We start from the raw sequence: 20,451 nt of genomic DNA, 5'->3' as shown, positions 1-20,451 counted from the left end.
TTTTTCTCCTAATGAAGCAACCTCATGTAGGATAGCGCAACTTTCTGTATTTCAGGGTAAGACTTACCACTAATCCTGCCAAGAAGCCTACCTACATCTCTGGTTAAAATGCGATTGAAAGGCTGATCCTGCTATTACACAGCCAGCAGGCATTTCCCATTTGTTTTTTTGTTTTCAGGGCCTTCATTCCACATAAAAAAAAAAAAAAAAAATGGGGATTTCTATTAATTTCTGAACAGACACCACTGAAAACTTTGACAACCGATCTCTCCTCTAATTTTCAGTGCTTAAAGTAAGGTGGTTATTGCTATTCTGCAACTTTTAAAAGCAAAAACGTTGAGAAAAATCAATCATAAAAATGTCATTCTGTGCTATTTCTGAGGAGAAAACCAGTGTTTCAGGTGCTCTGTCATTCTACTGCAGAAAATGTAGTGTTGAGGGAGAAGAAATGTTCACCTTTAAAGACGCTATCCCTTGTGATTTTTTGTTGTAAACTTTGGAAATTTCTTAGATGTTCGAGGAAAAACTATTTAATTTTACCTAATGTTCAAGGAAAAAATATTTAATTTTAGCAAGGCAAATAAACTTAATAACTAAATATTTTTCCTAATTAAAGAACTGGCATCTGCCAACAGATTTTTAACAATTCAGTGGAACACGGCTAAAAACTGCGACTAAAATAAAAATCCTGACTTTTCATCTACCCTGCCGAAAGCGTGTACTGACAGCCTGAGCGTGAATCACAGGAACTTCAACACCATGACTGCACGCTAGACTACCTTTCCCCTCTTTCCTGTAGCTGTACAGTGTTCTCTCACTGGTCTAGCAAGGGGTAGGATCCCTTTCTTACGCTCGTAAATGAGGGAAGGTGCGTTGCTTTCTGCGTTTTACCAACACAGCCCGTGGCCTCGCTCTTTGCGTTCCATGCAGGAAGGCGGGCACTCTCCCAAAGGGCATCAGCCCTTCCTTTTTCTGCTCAGGCCATCAGTCTGGCCTAGATTCACATTTCATTTCGCATCATGCCAAACAGTATAACAGTATGCACAAATGCTAACTAGGAGAACAAGCCATAGTTATTTTTTCCTGGGCATTTGTTTCATTTCAAATAAATATAAACACATTTACATTAAAAGTGTGTGAACATATTCTTTAGTCTGGAAAAAACCCCAAACTGTGGTCAACACATCATCAGTTACAAATGTCAACTTGAAACCTGCATCATAAAATGTAAAATTCACTCAAGACTACTCATTACCTCAAAAGTTTATATTTTTATGGTTTAGAAAAACTACTTCATTATGTCACTCACATTTGAAGAAAAAATAAAAGTAGCAAAGTCTTCCATTTAATTACTGAAGCATTTTGGTCCTCTTGGTACAGCTGGTTAGTTCATGATAGCTTTTTGTTTATTTTTTGTTTTTTGTTTACAAAGTCTCATTCGTCCTTTTGTACATCTCTTGCAGAGTAGGGTCGTGGTCCGTTTGACCTAGAAACTTTGGCAGAAGGAGTAAACATATTCACAAAGTTGACATTGCTTTAAAAGCTGGTGACAACAGGCTTTTTTAGCATGTATCTCCAATCCCCTGCACGGTACGCTGCTATGTTTTCTGGTGTCTGGTATTTCAACTTTTGGTGTTACACTTTCATTGCTTTACCTTGCTCTCTTAATCCAAACACTGGCAAAAGTATTTTAAAATTCCATACTGTTTACAGTAAAAATAAGTTTTTTAAGCATAGAAAAGGAAAAAAATGCATTTAAGTTGGCAAGTCATTATAAACTTTTACATACACCTTTGTCTACACTGGATTTTTTTTTTTTTCCTTTTATTTTTTTTCTTCTCTTTTCTGTTATTAGATTCATGGTTAATGGCTCAGGTGACAGAAACATCTAATGACCCTAATTCTGTAGTGCAAATAAACCGTACATGTTTGTGCTGAATTGAAAAAAAAATAAGGGCCAAGTGATTTTCATTTTACACAAGTGGTTCCATGAATGTCCATGGGAAAATATGGTGAGACAAGTAAAATTTGGCCTTAAGAGTTAATAACTATATTTTTCTCATTGTATGCTTCAACTAAGAACTGTAAAAAGTGCCTTCTGTACGTTTAAGTGCTTAATACATGCAGAATGTAAAAGGTTTCATTTCCTGTAGAAAAGTAATACAGGCAGTTTTCAGATATACAACTTTACCTTTGGTCTGTGTAAAAAAAAAATATCTAATTAACAGAGCCCCAGGACTCAGGAAACAGACAAACATAGGAAAGGGGTGATGCTCGAATCTCTGAAGGCTACACTGGAAATATGTTTGTGTACTAAAGGTACAGCTAAAACATGTAAGAACGTTTTACAAACAGCTCCCTGTTGATTTGTGCTGTCAAAAAGAAAAAAGGCATTTTCTCTTTTTCTACTTGAAATAAGAGGTAGAGACTTTCCACAGGGGCACTTAGGGCCTAAAGAAAACATCAGGAAGCTGAAAAGCTGCAGAACATTAATGGGAATATGTTCCAGTAAATCCCTCTAACTTTGTTATTTAAAGGTTTGATTCTCATCAACACTACAAATCTTTCAATAACCGACTTGTCAAGAATAATATTTGAGAATATAGCCGTGGGACTTAAGCTGTTTAAAAAGACAAAAATAAAACCGAAATAAAATTAAAAAAAAAAAAAAAAAAAAAAGGTTTGAATACCAAAAAGTCAAAATGTTTCAGAATCTGAATCATTTTCATTGTACCCATCCTCTGTTCCTACGTTATTACTCAAGGGCTTACTGTAGGAGTTAATGCTACCCATACTGGAGCCATCGCAGAGATGTGTCCTGCCCAAATTGTCTTTTTTAAAACAAACGAAGTTGAAAGCCGTCATTGAACTGCAAGGAGAAAAAGGCATCATGGTAGCCAAAATGAGTGCCAGGCAGTCAGCCACGTCTTTGTTAGGAGCGCAAGCCAGGGCTGGCGTATGACCTGGGCACAAACGCAGACAAGGCAATGGTTAGTACTAAGGGCATTGAGAATGGCACTGAGCATTCCTCATATACATCTCTAGCTGACGTCGTAAGCAGGAGATGTATGTTCAGTTACAATCATGCCAGGCAACAGGGGTTTGTTACTTACTTCAAATTAGACATGCTGGGAAAATACACACTTTATGGAGCATTTAAATCACTGTGACCACAACAAGCACTATTTTTTTAAAATCAGGCAGCAAACAGACTTCACGATATGAATAAAAGCATTCGCTAAACACACAGTTCTACAGCAGAGACAGTATGATGAATACAGAACATGGGAGTGCAGCAACAGGGACAGAAACTGGCTTCAGTTTCTGTGCATATGAACAAGTCTCATTCTGAGAACAACGACTTTCATTAGAACATAAAAGATATTAGTTTAAAAGTATTTTGAAGTAATAAGCAAACAATTTTGAAGACTGATCGGTTGAATATCTACTCAACTCAGAAAGCAGTTTGTTTAGGAACTAAATTATAAGAGAAAAGAATTGGACCAGTGCACGTGGTACACGTATAGCAGGTATGACTACGTGGATGTTTAGTTACCCAAATTTTCATTATGTTAGAAGAATAATGACTGTATTTGGAAAGCATGGCATACACTTTAAATACAACGTTAATATTATACAGATGTCAATAAAACAAAGAACTGGGGAGCTATTAAAAGTTTGTCTTCACTGCAGTTTAACTTGGCTCCTGTCCAAGCGCTGCCCCTAAAACAGCTCTTCACATCTGCAAATCCTGGGAACCAGGATGCTGCTTACACTTGCTGTCTATACAGTTTGCTGGCTGCTGTGTAGCACTCCAGCACTTTCCAACAACCCCTCCTTTACACTAAGAGCAAACAAATTCTTTTGCAGATGGCTACGTCTGAAGTGCTTCAGCAACAGTAGTCTGAGGCCATGACCACTACTGATATCCCACTGCCTCAAGTAAGCCAAGAATGCCTGCAGTGTAGATGAGTTTGGTGGACAAATGTGAGTACTGTTTTGTAGCAAACAACCCACATTTAAGCACTGACTGCAGTGCATGCATACCCTAAACAGGATTTCCTCTTCCACTCAGTTCCAAGCGCGAGTATTCTTTAGAGTTGTACTTATACTAAGATTATAGTTAAATTTCTCTCTTTTAAACTGCATATGCAGTTTTTCCTAGAAAAATTAAATGTGTATAAAATTTAAACTTAATTTTCATTCGTTACATACATGCAAGTTAGCTGGATCTGTACGTACAATTTTAATGATAAAAACTGCGGTTAGAAGCTAGTCTGGTTCATTTTTCTGTTCCCTATCTCTAAACCCAAGTTAGGGTCAGATGACTTCAGTGGAACTCATGCATGCAAGTGAACCTGCGTAGCATTTGGTTAATAGTAAATACTCACCACTCAGTTCTTTTCATTCATAAATCTCAAATGTCTTGCAATGATGGGTGAGTATTATTATTGTTACTTTACAGATATGGGAAGATGGAGGTACCAAATTGTTTAATTAATGTCATGAAGTCAGTATTGTAAAAAAGACCAGCTTATTTCAGGAAGACATTTTTGAAAACGTTAATTATAGAAGCACAGCCCTTTATGGGCTTTATAATGTTTAGGGAAGGACTTCACCGAGATCTGAAACAAAATTATCAGACGTATTAACTAATCATGTATTTTATGAGGCAACAGTAATTTACTTGCATCTTGGGTCAGGTCAAACAATTGGTAAGCACAAGCTTTGATCTCAGAATGAACTAGGACACAAACAGACATATGTTGATGGTTTTCTTCCTACCCATTAAAACATGCGCTGATTGAATGCATAATCCTTAATTCTTCTGCAAGGCGTCAGAATTATCCAGTGCCACTTGCATGTTTAGGAAATTCAAGTTACCACTGCACTCAAGCATTAAAAAAAAGACTAGCTGTTGACAGTACATGCAAAATGAACAGTAAAAGGGACCACTGTGATGTTTAGAATACATTTTTATATTAAAGAAAAATAAACAGTATCTTTTTTATTTATAACAGGTACTCACACAGCTCATTGTCTATTCTTGGAAGGATAAAAGCATCAGTGATGTCTACCATCAGCTTTTAAGTCTATTGCTTCGGTCTGTTGTAAAACTACCTGTTTGGTCCTACTGAAGATTGTCAAAGTGAATTATTTACTTACCATTTTCATCTACTGCTAAGACACATGCCCCTTTGGCTAGCAACTCTTCAACCACCATCTTTAAGCCATTTCGTGCAGCAATATGGAGAGGTCTACAAAAACATAACAACTAAACTCAAGTTCAGTTTAAAATAGAGTTTCTAAAAAAAGTTAGGCAATGCTCAAAGCATACCCAGAATCAGAAAGAGAATGTTTTCCTTCTTTGGATCATTACAGTTATATTGCAGGCACTAAATTATATTACAGCCTTTAAAATAATCCTCATGTTCCACATCTATAAAACATACATACAAGACAAATATAATTACTTTTACATACATGAAGATTGCTCAATACTTTCCAGTCTAAAGATGTTCTTTAGAAATCTCTCATTTTTCCTGCTGTTTGCAGCACAGAATTGACATTTAAAAGGAAAATGAATCTAAGATTGAAGAAATGCCTTTGTTCCGCCCTTAATTCTGGCTACTACAGACTGTTCAAAATCATTGTATTGCCTTTTTATCCTTGAATACTCGATTGCTAATCTCTGTTACTGCAGAGCAGCTGGAAATTAGAAGTAACTACTGGTTTGCTCCTTTTCTGGGCCAACACCCAGTGCTCCTGTTTGGGGGCAGCTAGTGGGACAGGAAAAACAATTTCATATTGGAAGAGGGGGAAAAAATGGCTAAGATGGAATGAATTCTTCCGCAATCACTAGATGATCTGCCACCTGAACTCGTGGCTGAATCTTCCACTGTGGGATTCCCCCACACCAGTCAAACAGTTGCAGCTGGAGTAAGAATATTGATGGTTCTAACTCTGCTGATAATTTATGGTATGGAGGGGAGCTGCACATAAAATATCACCTAAAAAACCCTCTAAAAATTAAATGTACCACCTTAAGTCTAAATAAATTATTTATGTGAAGGTGAAGCTCAACAAGCTAGAAAATGCCAGGTGTGTTCTTACACATTCACATGATTAACAGACATTTTGATATAGTCTTCAATGACCTCATATAATTTTTCCACCAGATTATGTACAGAATTGGCATCAAAGGAATCCAAATTAAAAGTGAAAATGCAGGACAAATCTGATCTTTTCAAGGGCAAGCACTCAAAAGTAACTCAGAAATTAACTTTTTTGTTCTATGAAAAAATCTGAGACATGAATTTGAAATGCTAAATTGGAATCTTCTTGTAAGTCAACTAAACTTGAGAGGATCAGGCTATACTTACGTCTGCAATGCACTATTTTTTGCATTAATAAGGCTCTGTTCTTGTATCTTGTCAAGTATTAACAAGGCACATTTTTCATGACTCTGTAGTTGGGGAAAAAAAACAAATCGTGTTAAGCTGCTGAGGAGTTTGAAATTGAGGCAAAAGAAATGTTACATATAAAAGTGAAATTTAATAACTCAATTTGAAATACAAAACATGCTACAGTTTCTAAGGATGTGTAGTAAGTAGGTGAACTGTAGGAGCCTTAAAATACCATTTATGAACTGCCACTGCTAGGATGCTTTAGCACATTTAGAAATTTAGGCATTCACCTGTCTCTCAACCCTCCATTCATTATATATGAATTCACCTCCTCAGCTTTTGGAGAAGATCACTATTTCTTTGGAGAGAGCATTCCATGGATGATTTATTAGAACTACACAGCAACATAGAAAGAGGTGATTTAATCTCAGAAACTAATACTATACTTTCTGAGTCTTTAAATGCCTTTCTGTATTATCAATAAGCTACTACAAAATCCCTTCAGTTTCTCAGTTTACTAAACCTTGAAAAAGACTTGAGAAAAAGCTTGGAACAATGTTCCCTTCTTCACCACATGTCTGACCACCACATTTCCATTGCAGAAAAATTTTTAGGAGCATAAACATACACACACGTACACACAGACTGTGAAGAGAATGGAAGCATACAGAGGTCTTCAACTTACTTTACTGCTAGCCAAGTGCAAAGATGTATTCAACTCCTTATCTTTTAATGTCAGGTCAGCCTTGGCAATGTTCACCAAGAAGTCTGAGGTACAGAACAGAAATCAAAGAACAAACCCAATGGGCAGACGAACATGTGAAAACAGAAGAAAAAATTAACTCTTTCAATATACACTTGCATACATGCAAATCAATTAAGCCTTTTATGGGATGTAAGCTTTATGAAGATGAAGTGAAAATAATGAATGAGAACAGACTAATCTTGTGCAGTTAATCAGCAAGCAAAGGCAGAGCTAATAGGTCATTCACTGTGCCCCAAACTGTCAAATATATATTAATCTTAATTTATTTATAAACTTCCCCATTTGCAGATCAGCAAATCCCCCGAAGGTACCTGAATCACCTTCTCCTGAGAACAACTGTGGATATTGCTTTGAGAGGACTAAGTGGGTATAAAGAATTTAGGGTGCAGTCTGTGCTGTTGAAGCTAGAGGAAAGGAAATTCTGTTAAGCCAATACGACCCTAATCTGTATGTCTATAGTATATAGTGTAGCCTGGAAAAGCAGCTGCTGATAGCTGCCACTTCGAGAACAGCACTTCCCATAATAGAGTGGAAAAAAAGGTTACACAATCTTTTTCAGATGTGCAGTTTTACTGCACCATAAAATCAAGGAAGTAAACAGAACAGAATTACTACTCCCCCCATGCTCTTTACAGTGTGCTATTAAGGATGTAGGAAATAAGACTCAAGTTTGTTATTGCAAATTTTCAGCAAGACTGCTGAGAAACAATGGCTTAGAAGAAAAAGAAATTTTTTACAGATGTAAAGGTAGCTTCTTACAGACATCCACACAATTTATTTTCCTTCCTCAGTTTTCACAGGAAAAAACTGATTACTTATTTGGGATAGTAACTGCAGTAGCACTCACCCTTCAAGACAAACAGAGGCAAGGATGTACTCACCTACAGCACCTACATGACCGTTTTGAGCTGCCATCATGAGAGGTGTTTTCCCTGCGTGATCCGCAGCATCCACCTGTGCGCTGTGACTCAGGAGGAGCTGGAGGCACTCCACGTGATCCGCAAAGGCTGCTGCGTGAAGGGGCGTTCTGTGGGGAAAGTAACACCACCACAGCTGTTGCTAAAGAATGACAGTCTTCCTGTTTACTTACCTTCCCAGGAACCTGAAAACGCAAGATATTTTTAATTTTTTTTTTTTTTCCTATGAAACTTCTGAGTTATCACCGGCGGAACATTATAGTAGCAGCATCTGAAATAATATTTACAGTCCCTGTCCTGGTGCAATGTGAACTTTAAAAAAAGGGAAGCATAAGGTGGATATGATACTGTGAAGAATCTCATATTAGCAACATATTTATTTTAATGGAGTATACTACATAATATGAAAAGCAGTACAATCCCTCATTCTTATTAATCTGATTTTACTTTTTAAAGAAGCCTAAGATGGGATGAACTATCAGAAAAGTACAGATCCATTATTTAAAAAAAACTCAAGTATTTTAAGCTATAGTAAAAAATACTGCAGCCACAAGCTACAATAATGGTATTCCTATAAAAAGCAGAAGGAATTCTATCCACTTTGAAGGTTATCAGTTTCCACAGGACCAAGACACTAGAATTCAATCGCTGTCTCCCTGTGGCATTTTGGGACTGAAGTGTGACAGCTGGTACACAACCCAGCTCATAGTGTTACTTCAGGTTTTGCTTATCAGTAAGGGTGAGGTGGACTTACCCTTATAGGAGTAAGCAATCATCATTACTGAAGGTCTTGCTTTTTTTTAATTAATAGATACAAGTATTCAATTTTTAATTAAATACACACACACACACACACATATACACACAGTGAGGAGATTATCAATGTGACAAATTAAGGATTTGGCTGAATGCATATCTTTTGCTGTATCAGTCTTACTTCCTGCATAGATGTCTGGAGTTGCGTGCCTTGAGAATGCTAAGGTAACACTGAAGCTTTTAATGAAACACGTTTCTATGTGTACATAGTATCACTCCGTTTAACAAAGATAAACATGTTTAAATATTTAACAAAGAAAACTGGTTCAGGGAAACAGCCTATAGTCATAGCTGTTCTAAACAAACAAAATACTATTTCTTCTGTATTTCTTTTCATATGTGTTATGAAATTGAATACTTTATAGAATTCTTGCTTCAAGTGAGCCACCATTTCACTCTGTTGCAGTATAAACTGCTGTCTGAGTCAGCACGACAAGTCTTAGCTCAACCATATCAGGTAAGAACTAGTTCCAGAGGTTCAGAAAGAATTATGAAAAATACTAGATGGATTCGTGAAGATGAAATGCAATTTGTTTAAGAAACTATTACCTTCCTTTGTCATCTTTGCAATTGACAATGCTGGCATCGATGGCTCCGATGAGCAGTGATGCACAGTTTTCATGATCATTGATTCTGGCAAAGAAAAGTCATTTTCAAAAAGGTAAAAAGTCTACATCTCTTCCTGCTTTCCAATATTAATTTACTTCACTTCCCATTAATATTTCTTATTGGTTATTTCTAAGTTATCCTAACGTACTTTGCCCTAATGCTTTCAGTCACATTTCTGATAATCCATCATCACTCCATTTAACCAAACTGCATTTGCAAATTTTAGCCTCTAAAGCAAAGCTGATCCTGCAATTCATAATGCACAAAGGTAACTGAAAGTGCAGCACAAACCTAGGATTAAAAGCTTAATACCTTAAAATCCTTTAGTCTATATGTCGAACACACCTGGATCTGGAAAGCACTCAGTCACAAGATACCTCATATGGAAAGCTTCATCCTAAAGTTTTAGGTACTGAAGTCCACATCTCTTCCAACTCACGCATTTAATACTTTTCCGTGATGGATGTACTCAACACTCTTTCTGGTTCTTGTCAATTTGTCTCATTTCATTATGAAAATGATCAGTGTTTAGCAAGAGTGTTGGACATATAGTATAGCTATCACACAGCCATGCTGGATTAGCAGCTGTTTTAATTTTAAATTTGCATGCATTTTTAAGTTGCACACATTTTTAATGGGTTTGAGAATTACATACTAGTTTAAAAGAATATAAATATTGAAAAAATATTTCAAAGCCATCACTAGAAATTCAGATTGCAAATATTACGTTTCAGCCATAAATTATTTTATTTTAAGCAGAGTAAAAACAGTGCTTTACATATGCTTTTATTTCTCCAATATACTGGGGGTTTTATAATGTCAAAGTTTGATACATGACAAATTACTCTTCTGCTTTCCAATGATGTGGACTGTAGAAGGGAAGCCTACACAACAGTAAATCCTATCATTACTTCTGGAAGACATTCATTCTTTTAATAGAACATAGAATAGAATACAGTCATTCTAATTGTAGGCAGAAATTAGGAAGGTTTGCAGTTGTTTTTTTAGTCCTTAATTCCTTACTGTTCTGGCGGTGCACATGTTTTAATAAGCATGTTAGGACCTATGAACTAAAGTAACCTTGCATTTTAAAAAAAATGCATTTGCAAATATGTTATGAAAAGTTACAGTTTTGCCCTATTGGAATCCTTCCCATATGAAAACAGATTGCTGTATTTGAATAAGGAGTATGTATAAAATACATGCATGGCAGAAGATTAATAACCCACAATAGCCACCACCTTTTTGTTGTTCATAAGTAATACGAGAACTTTGGCTACAGAGTCTGCCTCTATAATCCATCAATCCCTTTGGCTAGGACCTGGTAAGAAGTACCAAACCTTCAAGATAGAGATTATCTCAGAAGGAAAAAAGACCATGAAGAAGATCAGTCTTTTGAAGAAAGATTTCTTTCTGAAGAAATTTCTTTTCTGAAGAAAATCAGAAAAACACTCAACTGAGGATGACTTGGAAAAAATATGGCCTGCACAGAACACCATTCTAGCAAGACACAGATTGTTGTCTCAGCAATCATTAGCGCTTTGTTCCTGTTGCTAAAAACAAATCATCTTGATTCCGTCAAATTTCTTAATGTTCACCCACTGGGTTTCAAAGGAACCTCAAAAGCTGATACTTACACGGACCAAGGCACTATAGCCCAGGTCATGGCCTAAGAATGGAAGAGCTATGAAGTTCCAGCTTGTGTGAAGAAAGGGTAGTTGTGTCGTTGTAAACAAGGGAAAAGAAACTAGAAAGGGAGCAGAAATGCAGCTACTTAATTACAAGTCAAAACTTCATCAAATAGCCTACGTGTATCAAATTTATGCAAAACTACTCTTTATTCTGCCACTTTTTCAGCAGAAGTGTAAGCACAATTTTACGATCAGCTTTAAAATTATTTGCTCGTGTCAATAATCTCAGGAAAAAAAAAAAGCTTTCTTCTCATGCTGTTACTTTTTCCAGGCACACCCCAAAGTGTTTGTTACTGGAGATTTCTACTTACACGGCACAGTGCAAAGGAGAGAAGCTATTACCATAGAATGTGCGGAAAAATTTTTGTTCCAATAGTACCTCTATGCAGTTTTCATGACCTATAAGAGATCAGACATTTCACAGTGTTGCACAAAGCAAGTAATTAATTTAATTCATATTAGGCTTATACAGATTAGACTTTAACACTAAGTTCAAAGTTGAACACAATGTGTATATAAGGTCTTGCGTGCTAAAATTATCTATTTTTTTTTATGGCAGCAGCAAGATAGATCCAGGCTAATATTAACACTTACTGAAAAAAAAAGGAAAGGAAAAAAAAGTGTCTTTTTTTATGTGATGTTATGTATGTTGCCTTAAACACCTATGGTCTTAAATAATGGTATTAGGAAGCTTCATCCTTATATTAAGCAACAAGTTCAGATTATCCAGTTTAGAATAATCAGTTCAGTTCAGAATATCTATCTATTCACACGGTCTCTTGCATCAAAAAATAAGAAGGTGACACCTCAAAGGAGCATTCCTGGCCCCAAAGAAATCAATGAGAACTTCATCACTGACGTCAGTAAAACCAGAATTTCACCCTGTCCTCCCGTAGGAGCAAACGAGCTGCAAAGCCACTGAGAGGTACTGCTGGATTTTCCCTGGCTTCTGAACTGAAGAGTGAACACAGCAAATGCTAACTACATTGTGCTATGTAGAGGGCAAGTAGAGGAGAGAGAATCTGCCTCTTCATTTCAAGCTTCTCAAAGTGTTAGGCTGCTTTGTTATCATGCTTCTCTAAAACTGAGGCCACATTTGAACCTGGCAGAAGTCCACAGGGAGAAACTTACCATTGTAACAAGCCCAGTGCAGCGGTGTATAACCTTGATTATCTTTCAAACTGCAGTCTTCCTCTGAAAGTGCTATCTGCAGTAATTCACTCAGCCAAGTGGCATGACCCCGAGCTGCTGCAAAGTGCAGAGGCGTTCTGCCTCTGGCATCTTTACATAAAATAGATACTTCTTTCTCTAACAGCATCTGAACACACTCTTCATGCCCAGTCATAATCTGATAACAAAGAAATGAGTAAAGAGGTTGAGATAATACAGATTTTTACCCACGAAATATGGAATATAGTTGATGCCTGTGAACATCAAACAGCCTGGATGGGATTCAGAAGGCTGAGATGAAAGCTCCTTGGCTCTCATGAGTACCTTTGATAACTGATAGACTGAAATGTATCTAGTGCTGTCTTTCAAAGGCATTGATTCCTAGTCTGTGGAAGAGACTCCACTAGGTGAGGCACAAAAGCAAGGAGGAGTTTAAGACTAAGGAAACAGATGAACAAGGAGTGAGTTCAGAAAACCTGAGTCTGGCTTCTCAAAACCGTGTATGAATGTGAGAGAAGAACCGAGGAAAAAAAGATCAAGAATATCATCAGAAATATGAAAAGCTGCTTTAACAGCTGGCCAGTTATCACAGAGTTCTGTATAAATCCTCTTGCATCAACTTCACATTGGGTAAGAAGCTGACTCCCAGAAAAGATTAGCTCTGCCTGAAGTTTCACTGCCTCTAGAAAAAAATTTAAGGCTTACTTATTTACAGCATCCTCCCCAAGAAAAATGGAAGTAACTGCTGGCCAGTTCTTTTAAAGAAATTATTTTCAGAATTCATAAGGTGCTCAGTTATAAAAGTAATGATTCCTATTGTAAAATGCCTAGAAACAAGAAAAAATGGTCTAATCAGTATTTTAGCTAACTGACTAAAGTGAATGTGAAATAAAGTCAAAAGTAGAGCATTACTGAGCAGATCTGTCCTGCTGTTTACCTCATTGGCTGTGCTTGGTCATGTTTTCAACCATTTACAGTATTCCCTACAATCAATATCTGTATTTACAAGTGAGTTGTAGTCACAGTAAAACAAATAATGAAGAATCGTAAAAATTAAGTCACCCCACGATGTAAAGCTGTGCATCCCAGGAGATCAGCTGCATCTACAGATGCTTCTTTTTCAAGTAATAAAGAAACAGCATCAATGTGCCCATATGCCACCGCAAGCATTAGTGGGGTTCTAGAAAAAAAAAACAAAAATTAACAAGTCACAGCTATAAAATGACATATAACTTGCCACTGCTAACTTAAGGGAAGAGAGAAATCAGGAAGCCTTGCATTTCACCCCATTCCTATGCACAAACTTGTTTCTTTCACCATACTCATCTATGTGACACCCAAGTGAAGATGTTTTGTATGAAACTACTAAGATGTTTAACAACCAGCTATGACTGAAATAGAAATAAAATCATTTGTAAATAGTTTACAGAGCAACATCATTCAAGACAATCTGTTCTCTCAATAACCTACAATTATTGTCACCTCCAGCGACACATGAGCTTTAGGATACCCAAGTGTTGTGAATGAATGTCCCTGCTAGTTACCAAGATGACAATCACCCACAGCATTTCTTTTGTAAATGCTGCGCAATTGCTTAAAGGTGATGAAGGGACATGAGGAAACTACTCAAGCCAAAATTTCAACTAACATATCTTCCTTTTTTTTTTTTTTTTTTTTTTCTGAAAGAGATCTGTTCTCCTATTTTTAGATAAGACTAATACCATTTAAAACTACATGTACAGTCAGATACATTCCAGGCACCTCAAATGAGTTTTTCAAACCATTCACATTTTCACTTTAAAAGTGTACTTTGTTCTCCCTCTCTGTCACTTAATGAGAAGTAAAATTTCAGATTTCAGATGCATGTGTCACCTCAAATAAACATTCTGTCCTGCTGCACCAGCCTAATATACCAAGTAAACCCTGAAATAGCAACGTTTTAGAAAGAAAAATACTCTCTGTAGAAAGATCTCAGGAGCTTGTTAGTTTTTATTGAATCTGGCCCTCAGCATCTATGAAGAATTGTCTAAAGTATGAAGCAGGGGCTAAGATTACTGAATAACCCTTTCCACATGGCTTAGATCAGCTGAATGTGTACTTTGTAATCTCTGCCAAATTCTATAAGGAAAAGTATAGGAGAAATTCTATAAGGAGAATACTGTGAGAAATCTGAGATGCTATTTGAATCACAGAGCTGAAAAAAACCCATCACTATGAAAACTTACTGTCCTTTGGCGTCTGTCACGTCAGGGTTGTCTGCAACTTCTAGCAACAACCGTAAACAAGGTGTATGGCCATTAATGACTATAAAGAAAAAAAGTATGTTTAATTTAAAAAGGTTTCATTTCAGATATTTTTCCACTGGAATGCTTATAGATAAGAAATTGCCTTATAAACGAGGAAAATATCTCACAGTATAAGAAATTAATATTCCCATAATTTTCCTTTAACTTGTGCTGATGAAATGGTGAGCTTAGTAAGATCGACCTCAGTAAAATGAGGATTAGTTCTCTTACATACAGAAATCCCAAATGAGTAAAACAGAAACTGTGATTTTCACTACTGAGAAGATTTCTACTAAACCAGACAGCATTTCAAAATCCCTCAGACCGAGCAGGCAGACAAGGCTTTCTGCGATCAGATTTGGAACACGGTAGGAAGTACGGCGGCAGGGCTCGTTAATTTTGAGTGCACTGTACAAGCAAGTTCTTCAGTGCTGCTATGTAAAAAGAAGCATCTGCAAAGAATGACCAACAATACAAATGACATAATCATAACAGCACATAACACCAGAGACTTAAATACCCTTGGAGGTTTTCCATCTCTTCTCATTTAGTGTTACTGGAAGCCACAGCTACTTCCCAAAAATGGGGTTTGCTTTTTAAAATGTAACCCGTTGCTGTTGGAAAACAGCTCTGAGTTACTGCATTTTGCAGGGCCTGACACTGGAAACCCATCTGTGTGTCAGCTGGCTTACAGGCTTCAGCCTTCTATGGATGAAAAGAACAGTATTTTCTTCCTCAAAAAACCCAGTAATTCCTGTACTCAGTAGACATAGACTGTGTTCTTATTACAGCAAGCCATGCATTCACACTGCCTACACCCTGTGGGCTGAGGCAAAACCTTGGACACTACCTATGTCAGATCATTCTGGCAGAGAAAAGGGTGCACATCATCACTCATCCAAAAATAATCTTAGTTACTCTACCCAGAAAAATAAAATACATTTTTAGTTATTTACCACTAAGTAATGCCATATACATAACATGTAAACAGTTCTGAAGAGCTGATAAGTCACTGACTTAGGGAAAAAAAAGCCCGTTCTTTCCCCCAGCAGGAAGAAGAAAAATCATCACTTGTTCACACTGATGTCTGAAAAGGATTTTCGTAAATTAGTTTTAGAACAGATACTCCCAGAAACATTTAGGAGCTGCCCCAGCGATCGCTAAGCATTACAGACCCTGTAGGGAACATTAGGTATGCCAACAGAGCTACAACACTAACACTAGGGGAACATTTGCAGTGGATTCCCCAAGCTAGCCAGAGGAAAGACTGGTGGTAATAAAATTATACAGGGAACATAAAATTTAGGCTAAGGGAATTCTCCATATTATGAGGTCAGAGGAAGTCTATTCCCTGAGGGGGACAGACAGAGAAAAGAAATACTTCATTAGGTGATTTCTCTACTAAAGTTACAAATCCCTTTACTGAGCATAGCTCTGCAGAGCCCTGTAATCCAATCCACCACTTCAGGTCTCCTTAACTGTTGAGCTCAGCAACTGTGCTTATGTAACTAAAAGGAATGGAGGCAAACACGTTTAAGGGGATGAGCACACATGCCTTTTTCGTTTCTTTCCAGTGCACGGTATTGCACATGCAAGCGTTCACTTTTCTGTGGGCAGATGCACACTGTCACTCAAGGGATTAAATCAGCAAGAATTCTGTTTGATTTCTCAAAATATACCAATTTACCTCTTAGACTTCCACTGCAAATAAAAAATGCTGAATACTGCAGTGGCACCACGCAGTGTTTCAGATAGGTGGCATCATTCTTTGGTAAAACACTTCTAAACAAAACGTATTGTTATGAAACAGCATAATAAAAATCAGATTGCTAGTCGCTTTTTATAATAGCTGGAAATAGAAGCTTTACTCCAGAGCTAATTTTCACAGAACTCTGCATAGCACTTGAGTGGAAAGTTCTAAACGTTGTCTTAATGGATATTTACCCAAAGTGCACTTATCTCACATTTAAAAGCCTCCAAATTCATTACAGTGGTAAATTTCCTTTACTAAGAGTTCAAATACTCAACTTATCTGTGCAGTATCTTCCCTTCTGCTTAAGGTACATGTTGTCTTTAGTCTATCATTCCTGTGTGTAGGATCTTCTTGCCCCCTCCCCTTTTTTTTAATACATACCTAACTTACTTTGCTTCACTGCAGTTATAGAACATTTTTCATGTATCCCTGGAATTTTTTTTTAATCTGAGAAGCAAAAAGTATCACAGACCAGAAAAGTCTACAAAGAATCTTCCTACTGGTTTTACATGGAAGGGACTCATACTACAGTGATGAGAGCAATTAAAAAAGAAATTAAAATAGGGAAAAAACCCACCATAATCAGAATTTGGGTATAAGGGTAAGAAATGTGTGTATTAAAATAACACCTTCTATTTTGTAAATCTACACAGTTCTGTTCAATGAATTTTATTTATTCAGATTTATTCAATGAAGACATATTTTAAGTCAGAGCTGCTAACAAAAATATGGGTTTCTTACCATGCATTTTTCTCAGAACCCTTACAACTCAGCTCTGATAAAAAGAAACCTCTGTCACTATAACCAAATTTTTAAATAAATGCAAAATCATTGCCACAGTGATATACCAGACAAAGTCACACACCTTGTTCATCATCAGACCCCAAGCTATGTTTGAAGTGACTATAGGAAAGATCTTGACCAACACAGCTCCAGTTTTGTGGCAGCACTGATTTTGATTTAAATTAACTAAACCAACAGTTTTAACAGGGTAAGGATCAGCTGGATTTAATATTTTGTGTTTTTATAAAAAACAACTAAAAACCCCTCTCTGAATTCTTGTCTCAAACTTCTGATATGTAAACTCTGTCAGCACATCTTTATATTACTGATTTATTGGGGGAGTAATGTACTCGGTTCTGATGCAAAATTTAAGAAGGCAGAAAGCATTTTTTAGTATGCTGTGAAGATCTATTTCATGGATTTTCTTCAGTACTGCAGACAAAATTGATAATAGCCTACTCGACCTTATGTTCCTAGGTTGCATTTATATGATCACACACAGAGAATAAACTGGTATAAGAGGATGAATATGCCTTTTAAACTAAGCAAGATTAAAAGATAAACAGAAAGACAATTAAGTCTGGCCCTGAAAATAACTTATCCAATGACATATTAATTTTACTTCCCACTAGAGGTCACTGCTATGCTGTACTGAGCCCCCTCGATGAACGGCAAGAGGAGCCCTTCCCTTTGGCACCTCCGTGTATTTATCTGACAGGTATATATTAAATAATAACCTTTAAATAAAAGGCAAATTCTACATTTTCCAGTTAATTATGCACGTTGCATAATTAACACTCAACACACGAGGAATGCAGCAGAGTACCCAGCAAGTTCATAAGCTAGCTCAGGAGGAGGATAATGTCTGAAAGGGGGTGAATTTCTGTTGCTACTGCAAAAGGTTGAAAGTTTTGAACACCAGGATAATTTCATTGCCAATCATTTTCAACCTTTCTTCCACAGGAGAGGCAGCGAGGCAAGTGTTCTCACTTCCCCTGTTTTTTTGGCTGAGGAACCACTAAGAGAAGGTGTCATACAGGGGAAACATCACACATCTTAAAGAGCAGGTGGTAATAGAGAGGTAAGGTAAAGTAGAGGCAAGCAGGTAAGGGCAGAGCACTAGTGGTGTGGGAAAATATGGGATTCTGCATGAGGGAGGACTGAACTACAGGGACAGGGGAAAAAAGACCAAGGAAATTAATGATAAAGGGTTAGCCGTAGGACCTCAGTAAACAAGCATCAGCCCTCAGTAGAGGTCAAAAATCTCCTTCTTCCATTTAGAAGAAATGTGCATAGGGATAGCAGGCGGGTAAAGGTAACTGCCTCTGTTTTGTAGGGTTTATATCACAAGTGTAACATAAGCGCACACTCACCTGAAGCGTGGAGGGGGGTCCTTTTGGTGACATTATCTTTTACAGTGACAGAAGCACCCTGGCTGATGAGAGCTTCCACGCACTCTGCATGTCCTTTAAAAGCAGCCAGGTCCAAAGCAGTGCGTCCCTTCTCATCCTTAATATCCAGATCTACCAGAGACTGGAGAAGTACCTCCAAGGCTTGATGATGACCATTATAGGCCTAGAAATATGAAATGTGTTATGTAAAGAACATGTATTATGTAAAAATGTTATGTCTCTCAGGTGAATGAATTGCTTTTAACAGCAACACATACAATAGGGAGAGCCACTGGCAGTGTCCTTGCAAGGATTCTGCCCAAGAGGTACCAGAGAGGAAAGGAGTTTGCTGTCTGGCCAGCTTCAGGGCAAGTCCCTTCTCAGCACAGGAATTTATACTGGTGATAGTGCAGGTTGTAACTCCTCTTTGGGCTTGGGGGTGACACTCCTTCCCGCAGTCTTCAAATTGCAGAAAAAAAGATGGGAAGAAGAGTTCAGTGACAAACTCAGTGTTTTAACCCAACAGTTTTGGCTCTTGTTCCCTCAGAGTACACACGGATAATTCAAACATCAGGCCAGAGCTGTTCTGTCTGACTGGGAAACAGATACAATCACTACACTTTCCACTATTTTCAAGTAAGCAAGTTGTTTTCCTTTGAAAGGAGGAGGGCAGCTTCAAGGTGAGGTTGGTTGTTCAGTGAAGAGCCAGTCTGTGAAAGTTGTATGAGGAGAGGGTGAGAGAGCTGGAACTGTTCAGCCTCAAAAAGAAAAGGCCCATGGGTGGGGGTCTTACCAATGTGTATAAACATCTGATGGGGGAGCAAAGAAGATAGAGCCAGACTATTCTCAGGTGTGCCCAGTGACAAGATGAGAGGCAACGGGCTCAAATTTAGACACAGGAAATTCCATTTAATGCAAAAAAAAATCCACTTTCTACTGTGATGGTGGTCAGCCATTGGAACAGATTGCTGGGTGGGGCTGTGAACTCTCCATGCTTGGTGATATTCAAAATGTGATGGGACACGGCCCTGAGAAAACCTGCTCTAGCTGACTCTGATTTTACCATGAAGGTGGGACTAGCTGATCTACAGAGGTCCACGTCAATCTCAACTATTTGGTGATTCTGCACAATAAAACTGGGAAGAGGGACCATGAATCTTGAGCTCTTGGGAAAGGGGAGCTATTGTGATCTATGAAGCCACACATGCTGGATCCTCTTTTTGATAGGAGAGTTTTCATGGCACACTCCCAGGGCACTGCTGGGGTTCCAGCATGCTTTCCCACACCTTGCTGTGTACCAGACAATTTTTTTGCACTCTGCATATCTCCAGAAGAACATTAGAGTATCCTATTCCATGATCAAAGCCATAGGCTCAAGCTCCATCCCCAAATTTATAAACTAATTATAAATAAAAGTTGCAACTTTCCATTTAATTTCACTTCAGTGTCTGTGTCATCTTCTTAGCCAAGTGTTAGAGTCAATAAGAACCAAGAACTTCAACTACCAAAAACCTAATTAAAGATTCCAGCCCAGAACCTGTTTTTATTACATCTAGACCTACATCTCTTCCCAGCTTTTTCAAAACAAGTCTATGATTAAACTTGCTCCAAAGACAGAGATCAAAGAATTGTTCTAGGAGATACTGATGAAATGCTTTACACACGTCATACTTACAGCTAAATGCAAAGGACTTTTCGTGGCTGCAGAATCAGATTCCTCAAACATATTGTTGTTTTTTTCCAGAAGCTGGGGGAAAAAAAAATAAAGAACAGTCTTAAAACATCTTTGTATGAGACAGGATAAGTTCTCATGGACTATAAATCAGCAGACAAAGGTGTATTTTGTCCTCAGATGTCCACAGT

At 37.5% G+C, this 20,451-nt stretch overlaps 1 protein-coding gene across 1 annotated transcript in view; it reads right to left on the bottom strand.

The window, feature by feature from the left end:
* Window positions 1-2,697: 2,697 nt before the first annotated feature.
* Window positions 2,698-20,451, bottom strand: part of ANKRD44 (ankyrin repeat domain 44) — a 137,828-nt gene continuing 120,074 nt past the window's right edge. The window contains exons 17-28 of the mRNA XM_086466198.1: window positions 20,264-20,335; window positions 18,571-18,772; window positions 14,602-14,680; window positions 13,439-13,556; window positions 12,338-12,554; window positions 11,518-11,605; window positions 9,456-9,539; window positions 8,055-8,200; window positions 7,093-7,175; window positions 6,384-6,466; window positions 5,167-5,258; window positions 2,698-2,963 (exon numbers count right to left, since the gene is read on the bottom strand). Of these exons, the coding sequence (XP_086322324.1) occupies window positions 2,698-2,963; window positions 5,167-5,258; window positions 6,384-6,466; window positions 7,093-7,175; window positions 8,055-8,200; window positions 9,456-9,539; window positions 11,518-11,605; window positions 12,338-12,554; window positions 13,439-13,556; window positions 14,602-14,680; window positions 18,571-18,772; window positions 20,264-20,335 (1,530 nt within the window). The remainder of the gene's footprint in view (window positions 2,964-5,166; window positions 5,259-6,383; window positions 6,467-7,092; window positions 7,176-8,054; window positions 8,201-9,455; window positions 9,540-11,517; window positions 11,606-12,337; window positions 12,555-13,438; window positions 13,557-14,601; window positions 14,681-18,570; window positions 18,773-20,263; window positions 20,336-20,451) is intronic.

The sequence above is a fragment of the Leptosomus discolor genome, chromosome 5 (genome assembly GCF_034619465.1).
Source record: "Leptosomus discolor isolate bLepDis1 chromosome 5, bLepDis1.hap2, whole genome shotgun sequence".
NCBI classification, from domain to species: Eukaryota; Metazoa; Chordata; class Aves; order Leptosomiformes; family Leptosomidae; genus Leptosomus; species Leptosomus discolor.
The sequence above is the reverse complement of the archived record's forward strand: the minus strand, read 5'-3'. Positions and strand labels throughout refer to the sequence as shown.